The sequence below is a fragment of the Anolis carolinensis genome, chromosome 4 (assembly GCF_035594765.1).
Source record: "Anolis carolinensis isolate JA03-04 chromosome 4, rAnoCar3.1.pri, whole genome shotgun sequence".
Taxonomy (NCBI): Eukaryota; Metazoa; Chordata; class Lepidosauria; order Squamata; family Dactyloidae; genus Anolis; species Anolis carolinensis.
Genome location: NC_085844.1, coordinates 36,510,325 through 36,525,440, shown reverse-complemented (window position 1 = coordinate 36,525,440; position 15,116 = coordinate 36,510,325). Strand labels below are relative to the sequence as shown.

At 40.6% G+C, this 15,116-nt stretch overlaps 1 protein-coding gene across 1 annotated transcript in view; it reads right to left on the bottom strand.

Moving 5' to 3' along the window:
* Positions 1–12,312, bottom strand: part of mrps28 (mitochondrial ribosomal protein S28) — a 40,427-nt gene extending 28,115 nt beyond the window's left edge. Inside the window, exons 1-2 of the mRNA XM_016992837.2 lie at positions 12,061–12,312; positions 1,039–1,220 (exon numbers count right to left, since the gene is read on the bottom strand). Of these exons, the coding sequence (XP_016848326.1) occupies positions 1,039–1,220; positions 12,061–12,204 (326 nt within the window). The 5' untranslated portion in view covers positions 12,205–12,312. The remainder of the gene's footprint in view (positions 1–1,038; positions 1,221–12,060) is intronic.
* Positions 12,313–15,116: the final 2,804 nt, after the last annotated feature.

Genomic DNA, 15,116 nt, shown 5'->3' with positions numbered 1-15,116 from the left:
AAAACAAGCAAGAGAAATGGGCTACCTTGAGATACTGCGACACACAAGGAGGTGTATGACTCCTTCAGATCCTGTTGGAAAAGAAGCTAAAGACATATTATAACTGCAGCCAACAGCTAGAAGTGTGGCATTCTTAGATAAGTGGCTTTGGAAGGAAAGTACCATGTCACTTCATTGAGCAAAAGTAGTTGTTATCACAGTTATTTCAATTCATTTCGTTCTTTCAATCTCCTTTCTACTGCCCAATATTCAAACTTCCTTGTCTTCCTGAAGCATTTGAAACCTCCTTCAAAGCAACAATCACTTCTTAGTATGAAGCCCTTGCCCCTTCTAAAAATATGTCCTTCTCCCAAGCCTGCTTATCCCAGTATTCCCTATTTTGTTCTGTTTCATCACACACCCCTTTGTCCTTGGGCCCTTTTATGGTGCCTTGTTATCTCATGCTATTCCCTTCCATTTAGAAATTGGAAGATCATGCAGCAGCAACATGAAGGACCCTTGGTTGGGGACACAGGAATGATGAAGAAGAGGAATACAGACTGTCCTGCTTTGCCACAGAATCAACATCCATGGTTTCACTTACCCATGCTCCAAAAAATATCCCCACCCAAAGTGTTAGTAGGCCTCTCTAGGTTCTCCAATGCAATTCTATGTAATGCTTTCAGCCCAAGCATAGTCAAAATATAGGGTTTATTATTATCCACTTTTTCAGGTATCCACTTAGGGTGTTGAAACATATCCCCAAAGAGGTTATACTGAACTGAACAATCACTGGCTTTTTTGGCTTCTCTTCCTCTGCAGAAAGGCAATTCTACAGATATATAACTACATTAGGCACCCATGTGAAATTGTTTATTTGTCTTTCTGTCACTTAGTGTTGTACCTATTCTAACATAAATATAGTAATATTTTATTGTTCGTTGCCCTGGAAGGAGAAGGAACAATCACAGCACTTGAGCAAGTCTAAAACAAAAGAAGTACTTCACTACAATGCATAAACATTCAGCTCTCATCACACATCATAGCCATGGTACTTACTTGCCATCTACCTCTGGTCGCTTGCATACACAGTGAAATTTGGCACCAAAATCTATATAGAGGTCATCTTCTACAATGTGAAAAATTTCTCCAAGGACAATTTTGTCTTTGGCGGGTCCCATCTGTATTAAAGGAGAGCGCCTTAACATGGATGCAAAAGTTTCTGCACTCTTGGAATGAATCTAAGAATAGAAAGAAAGAAAACATTTTAAGAATGCTAGTAACTATTTCATGAGACATTGTGTATTTTTTCACATACAAAAGAACAGTCGTTTAGACTTTTGCGTACTTGGCATGTCTTTATTTCAGGCCACCTGTGTCTCTAAACTAGGGATTATAGGTTGTAGCTTGATGTGGTATTTTTAGGATCGATCCATATTTACCCAAATAATCAGCTGATGCTTTGTTTTGACCTACTACGGAGGTGGGAGAGGAGTACTTAAGCTCCTACAAAATGGCTAAATGGGGCTATCAAAACTGTCACCAATCTTTTGCATTGCTAAGCATACCTATGGGATAAGTTCCACAAAAATCAATGGAACACTCACATTCAATGCATGAAATTAATCACTGTATTCTCCATGAGAGCAGCTCTACTTGGAAGACTTTTCTGAATCATACTCAGTACAAAGGTAGGACATTAAATAAATAATTGTTCCCTTTTCCCAAATGTAAATGCTCGTTTAATTTTGTATGGTCTCCTGATAAAATAGCAGAACCACTTCCAATTAGAAAAAAAGCATATGTGCTGTGCATGTTATCATATATGACAAAGGTATATGCATCTATTTTGCCATAGACTCAAATAATTTTTCCAAAGAATCTTTCTTTTGAAGCCTAAGATAGCTTTGAATGACCGATAACCAAAGCTTTGAAATATTGTTTTTGCATTATTATGACTCCCAGGATCTCTCAGTTAGATAATGTGAAAATATAATCTGGGAGGTTACAGAAACTAACTCCCTCTCATCATAACCTAATGCAGAAGAACCAGTAAGAATGTTTCTAGCAAATATGAAGGATAATGTGTTGTTGAAGGCTTTCATAGCTGGAATCACTGGGTTGCTATGAGTTTTCCAGGCTTTATGGCCATGTTCCAGGGGCATTCTCTCCTGAGGTTTCTCCCACATCTATGGCAGGCATCCTTAGAGGTTGTGAAGTATATTGGAAACTAGGCTAGTGATGTTTATATATCTGTGGAAGGTCCAGGGTGGGAGAAAGAACTCTTGTCTGTTGTAGAAAAGTGTGAATGTTGCAATTAATCATCTTGATTAGCATTTAATAGCCTTGCAGATTCAAGGCCAGGCTAATTCTGCATGGGGGAATCTTTAGTTGGGAGGTGTTAACTGGCCCTGATTGTTTCCTGTCTGGAATTCCCCTGTTTTCAGAGTGTTATTCTTTATTTACTGTTCTGATTTTAGAGTTTTTTAAATACTGGTAGCCAGATTTTGTTCATTTTCATGGTTTCCTCCTTTCTGTTGAAATTGTTCACATGCTTGTGATTTTCAGTGGCTCCTCTGTGTAGTCTAACATGGTAGTTGTTACAGTGGTTCAGCATTTCTGTGTTCTCAAATAATATGCTGTGTCCAGGTCAGTTCATCAAGTGCTCTGCTACAGCTGCTACAGCTGACTCTGGTTGAGTTAGTCTGCAGTGCCTATCATGTTATTTGATTCGTGTTTGGGCATTGAGTTTGGTGGTCCCTATGTAGACTTGTCCACAGCTGCATGGTATATAGTAAACTCCTGCAGAAGTGAGGGGATAACCCTCTTGTCCGTTGCTGAACACAGCATTTGTTATATATATATATTTTAGTGGGTCTGTAGATAGTTTCTAGGTTGTGTTTCTTCACCAGCTTCCCTATGAGATCAGTGGTTCCCTTGATGTATGTTAAGAACACCTTTCCTCTAGTTGGGTCTTTATCTTTACTCTCGTGGCTTGTTCTTGGCCTTGCAGCTCTTCTAATGTCTGTGGCGAAGGATAAATTCACCATTTTTCCAATGATGGATTATTTCTTAAGACCATATGGACAATATTTAAATATCTAGCTGTCTTGCCAATGATTTAACATGTGTTTGGAGCGCATATCAACACAGAGATAGAAAAGTTCAAAATCTGAACTCCAAGATTTTCTTAAAAAAGGAACTGCCATTATTGTGAAAAGGCACTTCATGGTGAAAGAACAAGAGTAAGCCATCCACTTACATGGGTGATGAGGGTGCAAGACTTCTTTGAAAGAAGAAAACCCTCAAATACAAGAAAACTTATTTTAACCTACAGAAATACTTAGGTCTCAGGCACAATCCTATGGTTAACCTCCATTGGAGGTTAACCACAAAATCTGTTATGATTGAGCCTCATGGCTCTGCTTCTGGCAGACGTGGACGTAAGACTCCTCGAGAGTCAGATACTCTCGAGGAGCGAGAAAGAAAGAGGCTGCGAGGTATCTTTGCAGAACCATCTGACGAAGAGTCTTTTAAGGTGTTCACGGAGAGAATGGAGGAAGAGCTGGTTAGCTCGGAAGAGGATGAGATGGATTGGACTCGGGTAAGGGAGGAGTTGGGTGCCACTGGCAATAATGGGATGGAAGATGAATGGGGACCTTCAGGATTAGACCCATGGACAAGCTGGAGGGATGGGACGGGATCCACAGCTGGGGATGCTGTGGGGCGTAGTCAGAGGTGTTCCAGCTCTGATGAGGAAAGTGATGAGGAAACGCCCGGGTTAAGGAGGGCAGCTGATAGTGATGAGGATTTGTAACTGGCATAAAATGAGGCTTGGGAGCAATTGCAAATTGCGTTGGGCAAGGTAATCTGGACGAACGCTTAGGATCTGTGTGGGACGCTTTCCTGAAGACTGGTGTGTTTTCGTGTGCTGATACGTAAGTTGTTTTGGAATTTGGGTTCAGACGGCGGGAGGAATTGTGTGGGCTTTTGTTTGTGCAAAACCTCTGCTTAATCTCAATAGCTTTGATCTTCCGTCGTCTTCTTGACGGACGCCATCTGCTACTCTGGATTTACGGACTGAAAACTGACTACGGGCTCGCTTTCTCCTATTGGACTTGGAAAACTGCAAACGTCTGATTCTGCCTCTCGACCTTCGGAACGAACTGGGACTACGCTACTGCTTCAATCCTTGGCTGCTGAGTTTGTATTGGAAATTTGCCTTGCTGTGTGAAGGAGTGACTCCTAGTTACTCAAAACATAGTGCTGGCAGCAGAGAGGCATCTGCTGCCAATTAGTTGCATTCTTTTGAACTCTTTGTTTCCCAGCTTCTGTTTGTTTATCCCCAGGCTGAAGCAAGCTGTTTTGATTTTACCCGGATTAAACTCCGGTTTAATCCGGTTTATCTTTTGAACGTTTTTCTTGCCCCTTTTTGTTTTTAAAGGCTAAAGTTGCCTTGCCCTTGTCTTTTACGGGCATTTTGAGTTCTGTAAATCCAATAAACTCTGTTATCTTTGATCTTGTGGCGTTCTGTCCTTGACAAAATCACCTGGAGGATCTACCAACATCTAGAAAGGTGTTCTTTCTAAAAAATCTCTTAAGTCCTTCAACATGAGTCTATACTCTATAGCCATCTTTCAGTGGAGCTTAACAAAGAGTTGCACTAGACTAGAGGACCTAAAAATTGCTAAAGGAAATCAAATCTGTGAATAAAGCCATGAATCTGGAGGGCAGACTTTCAACATGTAAATCTCTCTTTAAACTTCTGTCTCAGGAATAAACTTTCAATTCAAAATATTTTTACATAACACAGGAGAATAGAAAAATGTTGTGAATTCTAAATACTCCCTAACAGACAGGATAGCTGGATAGCAAAGTCAGTCTTAAACAAGTGACAGTTATATGGTGAGGTTCTCTCTTGTATTCAGATAGTGATGCTGATCACTTCAAATATCTACAGCATTTAGATCAATTCTAAATGCCTCTGCCGCACAGCTGAATAAAATCCCACATTTTCTGATTTGAATTGGCATATATGGCAGTGTGGTCTCAGATAACCCAGTTCAAACCAGATATTGTGGGATTTTCTGCCTTGATATTCTAGGATACATAAGCTGCGTGGAAGGGGCCTCAGGCATGCATGTTTTCCTTACTCCCATGTATATCTTCAACACTACTTGATTTCAGGGTTGTTGTATGTCTTTCGGGCTGTGTGGCCATGTTCCAGAAGCATTCTCTCCTGACGTTTCGCCCACATCTATGGCAGGCATCCTCAGAGGTTGTGAGGTATGGAGAAAACTAAGCAAAGACGTTAATATATATCTGTGGAAAGTCTAGGGTGAGAGAGGTCAGTGTGAATGTTGTGTAGTTAATCACTTTAATTAGCATTGAAAAGCTTATCTGCTGTCTTCTTCCTGCCTCTGGGGCATCCTTTGTTTAGAGTCGTTAACTGCCCTTGGTTGATTCATGTCTGGAAATCCTCTGTTTTCAGAGTATTGCTTTTTATTTACTGTTCTGATTTTTGAGTTTTTTAATACTGGTAGCCAGATTTTGTTCATTTTCATGGTTTCTTCCTTTCTGTTGAAGCTGTCCACATGCTTGTGGATTTCAATGGCTTCTCTGTGTAGTCTGACATGATAGTTGTTAGAATGGTCCAGCATTTTTGTGTTCTCAAATAGTATTCTGTGTCCAGGCTGGTTCATCAAATGCTCTGCTATGGCTGATTTCTCTGGTTGAATTAGTCTGCAGTGCCTTTCATGTTCTTTGACTCTTGTTTGGGCACTGCGTTTGGTGGTCCCTATGTAGACTTGTCCACAGCTGCATGGTATCCGGTAGACTCCTGCAGAAGAGAGAGGATCCCTCTTGTCCTTCGCTGACCGTAGCATTTGTTGGATTTTCTTCGTGGGTCTGTAGATAGTTTGTAGGTTGTGCTTCTTCATCAGCTTTCCTATGCGGTCAGTAGTTCCCTTGATGTATGGTTAAGAACACCTTTCCTCTGGGTGGATCTTTGTCTTGACTCTCATGGCTTGTTCTTGGCCTTGCAGCTCTTCTGATGTCTGTGGTGGAGTATCCATTGGCCTGTAGAGCCCAGTTTAGGTGGTTGAGTTCACCTTGGAGGAGGTGAGGTTCGCAGATTCTTTGTGCACGGTCTGTCAGGGCTTTGATTGTGCTCCTTTTTTGACTTGGGTGATGGTTGGAGTTTTTATGAAGGTATCTATCTGTGTGTGTAGGTTTTCTGTAAACTGTGTGGCCCAATTGTTGATTGGGTTTGCAGATGACCAGAACATCTAGAAACGGCAGTTTTCCTTCCTTTTCTTTTTCCATGGTGAATTGGATGTTTGGGTGGATGCTGTTAAGATGGTCCAGGAACTTGCTGAGTTCTTCCTCTCCATGGCTCCAAATTGTGAAGGTGTCATCTACGTATCTGAACCAAACAGTTGGCTTTTTTGGTGCTGTTTCTAGGGCCTGTTTTTCAAAGTATTCCATATAGAAATTTGCTACTACTGGGCTGAGAGGGCTCCCCATGGCCACTCCATCCTTCTGTTCATAGAATCCAGTGTCCCACTGAAAGTAGCTAGTGGTGAGGCAATGGTGAAACAGGGCTGTGATATCTTCTGGGAAGTTTTGTTTGATTAGTGTGAGGGTGTCAGCTACTGGGACTTTGGTAAAAAGGGACACCACATCAAAGCTGATCAGGATGTCCTTGGTGCTTAGATTGAGGTTGCTGATCTTTTCTATAAAGTGTGTAGAGTCCTTGATATAATGTGCAGTGAGCCCAATGTGGGTTTGTAGCTATGTAGCCAGAAATTTTGCCAGGTTGTAAGTCGGCGATCCAATGGCACTTACAATGGGTCTGAGTGGGATGGAGTCCTTGTGGATTTTGGGGAGTCCGTAAAGCCTGGGTGGGAGGGCTTCTGATTTGCACAGCTGTTGGCGTATGTCAAAGTTAATGGAAGAGTTCTTGATTAGAGTGTTCGTTTTTCTGGTGATTTTGTTCGTAGGATCTTGTTTCAGTTTCTTGTAAATTGTGGGATCTAGAAGTTGTCTGATTTTTTCTTTGTATTGTTTTGTTTCCACGATTACTGTGGCATTCCCCTTGTCAGCTGGAAGAATGATGATTTCAGGATCTGAGTTGAGATCTTTGATGGCCTGTCTTTCTTTTCTCGTTATGTTGCTGGGGGGGGGGGGGGAGTTTTGCATTTCTCAGGATCCTTGCTGTTTCCATTCTTACCTCCTCTGCTTCTTCCTCAGGGAGCTGGTAAATTGCTGATTCAACATTGGCAATGATGTTTTCTACTGGGATTCTGATGGTGGTGACTGCAAAATTTCCTCCTTTTTCTAGAATGGATACTTGGTCTTCAGTGAGTTGTCTGTCTGTCAGGTTGATGATTGTCCGTGATTTATCCAGTTCTGGCTTTGGCTGTTGCTTACGGCATTTGTCAAATTTTTGTTTTTGTCTCTTGGTGTGGAGAACCATGTCTTTCTCCATTTTCTTGTAGGTAAGGCTGTCTATTTTATCCCAGTCCTGGGTAACAATTGTTCAGTAACAATTTTACATGATACGCTTTAGGTGAAAATGTGATGATGAGATTTCGAGAACTTTCTTGCTCCAAATTTTGGGTAATCAGCCTCAAGAAAAAAACCTGAGAGGAGGGTAAAAGGAAACTTTTCCCCCAAGTGAGAATCAGAACAAATCAAGTAGTGTTGAAGATATACATGGGAGTAAGGAAAACATGCATGCCTGAGGCCCCTTCCACGCAGCTATGTATCCTAGAATATCAAGGCAGAAAATCCCACAATATCTGGTTTGAACTGGGTTATCTGAGACCACACTGCCATATATGCCAATTCAAATCAGAAAATGTGGGATTTTATTCAGCTGTGCGGCAGAGACCTGAGACACCGAATTTTCATTCACTGTTTAGAAAGAACGTTGATTTATTTCTGTTTTTTAGATAACACAGCTGCTTCACTAATCATTTGATCCACAGGAAATTAACATCAAAAAGAGGGAGTTTAAATAGCATGTTTTATCATACAATATTTAGACTAGAGAAATTAGGTTATAGTCCTGTTCAAAAAAGAATGAGCTTGTCTTTTTCTTATGCATTCCTCTACTTCTTAAGCATCAAGCCCTTCTAATTAAATATGAAGGTAGGTACATTTCACACAACACAAAATTTCTTGTCAATAGTTAAGTTGAAGCAACAGCTTCTAATCAATGCTGATGCATTAGTTGTCACTAGTATGTATTTTGCCTTGCCACTAATCCAATTTTAGAAAGCATGCAAAGCTTCTTGCAAAGCATCAATGATAGATGTGGGCAAAACATCAGGAGAGAATACTTCTGGAACATGGCCATACAGCTCGGAAAACATACAACAACCATCAATGATAGCTGGACGAGGATAAAAGACATGATGCCCTCAAATATCCCATTTATTGTCACCTCAGTAAACAGCAAGACCATCAGAATAAAGGCAATGCCCAAATTACAAACAGAATAGGTTCCGTATGTTTGTTCTTAAGTTGAATTTGTATGTAAGTCAGAACACATACATTTTTAAAGTGTAAGCCCAAATATGTGTGTGTGTGTGTGTGTGTGTGTGCGCGCGCATGCGTTCTGGATAGCATAGGGAAGGGTTAATACTTCTGTGGTGTTTGTTTTGGTGTCTATGACCCTGTTCAGAAGATTTCACAACCCCACTTTCTGTTCCTGTGAGAAATGGGTTTTGCAAAATGTGGTTTGCTGTGGAAACAAGGATTGGTGAAGCTTTCAGGAGTGAATTTCACTTTTGAGGAGGTAGATTTCTCTCACTTCCTGTTGTCTCACCTCCGTTCTTAACTATGAGTGGCTTTCAAGTTGGATGTTTGTAACTCAGGGACGGCCTGTGTAAGAAAGGAACCATAGTTCTGTAATTTTGGGTGCTATGGATTCACTGGGGCTGAGAAAAGGGGAGGGAAAGACAAAAAACCCATCGGACGTCAAAGTAACTATTTCTGGGTTTAAAAAGCCACATGTGACACATGAAATAGGGCCACAAGCTTAAAATGCACAATGGAGGAGACATATTACACAATAAGGATTGGCACTGAATTTGCTTTCTAAGGATGATCAAATTATTAACGCCTTGCATAAGAATTGGACCAAATACCTAGTCATAATTTTACTGTCAGCAAGTCAAATAGTATGTACAGTAATGCATACAAAATGAATGGAAAGACACATACAAATGTCACCACAATTTAAACTACAAGGACAAGCAATAAGTCAAGGGAAAACAAATATTAATATCATCCTGCTTTATATGAATGAACATATAATCCTTTTCACCTTAAACATAAGCAAAAGTAACTTACTAGTGAACTGAAAAAACAAACAAATCACCATCAAGTTAGCTAATAGAAATTGGTTTTTATCTTAGAAACTATTTGGCTTATCTTACAAAAGATATCTCTGAAAATACTAGCATGCACAAATATAAGTATTTATGTACAGAGATTGGGAGTAAATAAAGTTAATAACGTGAGAACAGAAAGTAATGAGAATACAAATACACCCTGGCTTTTGGAGTACAAATACAAGGTACACTCTGAACATCTGTTGAAGCATGAAGCCTGGTGCTGAAACACAAAAATAGAGGCCAACCCAAACCACTCCTGATCCTTGTTAGCATTGTTTCAGAAATAGAAGCCGCAACACTTAGAAGTGCTAGCAGAAAAGCAAACAGAAGTCACAAAAGTTGATAAATTGTTTCAGGACAGTAATTCAACTAACCGGTAGCTAGCTTATTCTTGCCAAATTATTGTTATTTTTTCCCAGAAGTTAAAGTTAGCCCTTACTCTTTACTTAAAGAGCAGCATGATAGTAAATGTATTGCTTTTCTGTTATTACATTTTCAAAAATGCTCTTTATCATCAAATGACTCTCCAAAATCAGAAACAAAATGTATGCATTGGTATGCATTATGCAAAAATGTAATGATGTTAACAGTTTTTAAACTATTCCACACAAATATGTAAAGTTATTATACCGTTACCCCCAGAGAGTACAAGTCAATGTGCTGGGAAGTTAATTTCTATGATGTTTTAGAAGCAAATTAAACTAAAAACAAAGTCACCACAAATTAAAAATTTAAAACATATTAAAAGGGAAACATGAAAATGCAAACTTAATTAAAACCATTATCAGTTAAAGCAGCATGCACAACAGCACCACAGAATTGCTGAAAATGACTTTTTTCAAGGAAATTACTTATGGTTGGGATCTTTTAAGAAATGATAAAACTATGTTATGCATGTTTACCAAAAGTAGTCTTCTCTCAGTGACTAAAGCATTTTGCAGCAGTAACAGAACCCACAATAAATGTGATAATGTCCCTCCTTTTGGTTGTAAGCCACTTTCAAGGATTCAACCATAGAGGTCATGGCGTTCGGAAACTACAAACCACAGAATCCTGCAGAAGGCAACCACTGGATTGAAAGTAGAGAGACACACTACTATAGCTAGTGTATTGAGGAGGATAGTTGTGTTGTTGGTCTGGGATCTTGTAGCATCTTTGACCCCTTCCACACAGCTGTATAAAATCCACATTGAACTGAATTATATGGCAGTGCAGACTCAGATAATCCAGTCCAAAGCAGATATTGTGGATTATCTGCCTTGATATTCTGGATTATATGGCTGTGTGGAAGGGCCCTTTGTCTCCAAGGTGCTACACAAGATCCCTTGCCCTACAGAAGTAATACACTATGAGACAAAATTTAAAAAAAATCTATTCCTGGTTTGAAAGTGTTTAATGATGCAGTACTTACTTTGAAAGTAGTTGTTATACTCCAGAAACTTTGTTTTTGTGGCTGTCACAAACTATGTTGAATTGCTTGAGACTCTAAGGCAGGCATAAACAAACTTCGGCCCTCCACGTGTTTTGGACTTCAACTCCCACAATTCCTAACAGCGGGTAGACTGTTAGGAATTGTGGGAGTTAAAGTCCAAAACACCTGGAGGGCCAAAGTTAGCCCATGCTTGCTCCAGGAGGGCATTCACTGAAAAGCTATAGCAAAATGTGCTGTAGGGTGTCCCTTCCGCAAAAACAAAGTGTTTGCAGTTTAATAAACTTTTCCGATGTTTTTATGTTTGAGCCAATTAGGAAATGACATTGATACCTCGGGAACAAAAATAGGACCGGGCTGTGGCGCAGGCTGGAAAGAAAGCCAGCTGCAACAAATCAACAAATTACTCAGACCAAGAGGTCATGAGTTCGAGGCCAACCCAGTGCCTGCGTCTTGTCTCTGTCTCTGTTCTATGTCATGGCATTGAATGTTTGCCTTTATGTGTGCAATGTGATCCGCCCTGAGTCCCCTTCAGGGTGAGAAGGGCGGAATATAAATGCTGTAAATAAATAAATAAATAAATAAATAAATAAATAAATAACAAAAATTGTGTTACACAGTGATATCCACCACATCTAATTCTGTGAGCAACATGGTTTTTTCATTGTATCAGACGTGAATTGAGAACATACTGTAAGTCGCTTCTGGTGTGAGAGAATCGGCTGTCTACAAAGACGTTGCCCAGGGGATGCCCGGATGTGTTACCATCCTGTGAGAGGCTTCTCTCATGTCCCTGCATGGGAAGCTGGAGCTGACTGATGGGAGCTCACCCCATCTTTTGGATTCAAACCGCCGACCTTCAGGTCAGCAGTTCAGCCAACACAAGGGTTTCAACCCATTGCGCCACCACGGCTCCCTTAACAACATGTTGGAAGACATGTACTAAATCAGTTGGCAAAACGACTTGAGTGCTGATACCCAGACCGCATTATTGTTATAATAAACAACAACATTACTTATTCTCTCCTATAGCAAAATGGAAAGCAAGCAAAAGGATGGGGGAAAGAAACGGAATGAGAAATAAGGCTTCTGTGTATAACATCACAGCTTGGGCGGTTTCCTTTTCTTGGGCTCGGCTGCGGGATTCTGGGAGCGCCGATGCCAACGGGACCTTCCTTCCCCAAGCTTGGAAGGAGCCAAGGGAAGGCCAAGGCCCGCTGGGAGAGGAGGGCAAGAGGGTGCGCCCACCTGGCTTATGCCCTGGTCCTGGCCGCTGTCCGAAGCGCCGTGCCAACCCGGAGCTCCGCAGGGGAAGCGCCTTCCTCCCGAGAAGAGCCTCCGGCCAAGACAACGCGCCGCCGCCACGGTCAAAGCGCCACCCGCCGCCGCCATGACAGCAGCTCACCTTTCCAGCCTAAACCGGAAGTGGGGACCGTTTATGTCCGCCCCCAATATAAGAAACCATAGAGATAGGCAACGCTATCGGCTTTGGAAGCTAGCAATGAAAATGAGCGCCCGCTCTCCGGCGGAATAGCCTGAGTGGTGCAGCTTGGAACGTTCGGTCGGAACAAAAGTTGAACTCGTTTTCCGTTCCGGTCATGTTAGTTCCGTTTCCCACTTGAAGTCTTTTCATGTCAATGAATCATTCTGATTCCCGGCCCTCATTTCTTTTATGGCGTGATTTTTTATTTATTTTCAATTTGATGATGATGATAACTAGATGAGCAAGACTGAAGTCATGGAATGGCCATTTGATCCTTTTAGCAGCTTGGAGATCTTTTAAAATTGGCGAGGTTTTAATGCCTGTTTTATTCCTTGAAGACATTAAATTCCTCCTTCAAAAAGCAGCTAAAAACCTTTCTGTGTTGCTGTGAGTTTTCCGGGCTGTATGGTCATGTTCCAGAAGCATTCTCTCCGGACGTTTCGCCTGTTATGAGGTCTGTTGAAAACTAGGCAAGTGGGGTTTTATATATCTGGAAAATCCAGGGTAGGAGAAATAACTCTTGTCTGCTTGAGGCAAGTGTAAATGTTGCAACTGATCATCTTCATCAGCATTTAACAGCTTTGCAGATTCAAAGCCTGGCTGCTTCCTGCCTGAGGGAATCCTTTGGAGGTGTTAGCTGGCCCTGATTGTTTCCTGTCTGGAATTCCCGTTTTCAGAGTGTTGTACTTTATTTACTAATTCAACCAGAGAAGTCAGTCATAGCAGAAGCACTTAATGAACCAACCTGGACTTGGCATATTGAGAACACAGAAATGCTGGACCACTCTAACAATAAGCACATCGGACTACACAGAGAAGCCATTGAAATCCACAAGCATGTGGGCAGTTTCAACAGAAAGGAGGAAATCATGGAAAGGAACAAAATCTGGCTACCAGTATTATTATTTAAAAAAAACACTCTAAAATCAGGACAGTAAATAAAGAACAACACTCAGAAAACAGTCATGACATGAACAATCAGAGCCAGCTAACACCTCCCAACAAAGGATTCCCTCAGGCAGGAAGCAGCCAGGCTTTGAACTTGCAACGCCATCAAATACTAATCAAGGTGATTAATTACAACATTCACACTGGCCTCCAACAGACAAGAGTTCTTTCTCCCACCCTGGACATTCCACAGATATATAAACCTCACTGACCTAGTTTCCAACAGACCTCACACCTCTGAGGATGCCTGCCATAGATGTGGGCAAAACCTCAGGAGAGAATGCTTCTGTAACATGGCCATACAGCCTGGAAAACTCACAGCAGCCCAGTGAATTCCGTCCATGAAAGCCTTCGACAACACAAAAACCTTTCTGTTTAGGTGAAATCCAGACTGAAGTATCAGGAAATGTCAAAGATTTTATCAACTGGAGCAAAGTGCAATATAACCCAACAAGATACTACATTCATTTGTATTGTTTTCAAACTTTTTATTTTAAGATGTTTTTATGTTTATTGTTGTATATATGTATTTGGATTGTTGTTCGTACGATATTAGTATGTTGGAAGCTGCTTTGGGTCACTTTGTTGGAGAAAAGCGAGATATAAATAACGATTTAAAAGTATTACTATCTTGAAAAAGTATGCATTCCAAGCTAAAAGACACACACATGCTTTTGCCTTATCTATTACCAAACTGTGTGGATCTTTTGAATTACAGTTGGCAAGTCAATAGGTTTTTTTTCTAATTCACAATGGAGAAGAAAAGTTCCTATCCTAATCCTATCACAGCAGTGATTGTTATTACTTAATAATCATTATTATGTTTATTTATACCTCACCTTTTCTCTCCACAAGGAGACATAATGTGAAGTAATTATTAATTGTTAATAATGTGAAGTACTAATAATATGATGTGGAAGTTTTAAAATTTGAACCCACCTGAAGTTTTGCATACTCTGAAAACCAATGGAACACTTTGCTCCAAAGTAACCAAATAGCATTTTTCCAAACAATCTTTCCAAAAGTTTAGAAAATAAACGCCCTCTGCTGTTGTAAATACAGTAGTACAGTAGAGTCTCACTTATCCAACACTTGCTTATCCAACGTTCTGGATTTTCCAACGCATTTTTGTAGTCGATGTTTTCAATAAATCGTGATATTTTGGTGCTAAATTCGTAAATACAGTAATTACTACATTGCATTATTTCATATTGAACTACTTTTTCTGTCAAATTTGTTGTATAACATGATGTTTGGGTGCTTAATTTGTAAAATCATAACCTAATTTGATGTTTAATAGGCTTTTCCTTAATCCCTCATTATCCAACATATTTGCTTATCCAACGTTCTGCCGGCCCGTTTATGTTGGATAAGTGAGACTCTACTGTAATCCTGTAGGGAGAAAGCTCAACATCCTAATGTAAAATTGGCTGTGCAACTGCTTCCCCCTAATGGCGAATGGGAGACTCAGCGGTTTTAGCTTTTGAGTGTAAAGCTTCATGTGTTTAGAAAATAATAAATTGGGTTGCTGTGCGTTTCCTGGGCTGTATGGACATGTTCCAGAAGCATTCTCTTCTGATGTTTCGCCCACATTTATGGCAGGCATCCTCAGAAGTTGTGAGGTCTGTTGGAAACTAGGCAAAAAGGGTTTATATAACTGGAAGGTTCACGGTGGGGGAAAGAACTCTTGTCTGCTTGAGGCGAGTGTAAATGTTGCAATTGGCCAGCTTGACTAGCACTGAATAACCTTGCAGCTTCAAAGCCTGGCTGCTTCCTGCCTGGGGGAAATCCTTTGTTGGGAGGTGTTAGCTGGTCCTGTTTGTTTCCTGTCTGGAACTCCCATTTTTTTGAGTGTTGCTTTTTATTTATTGTC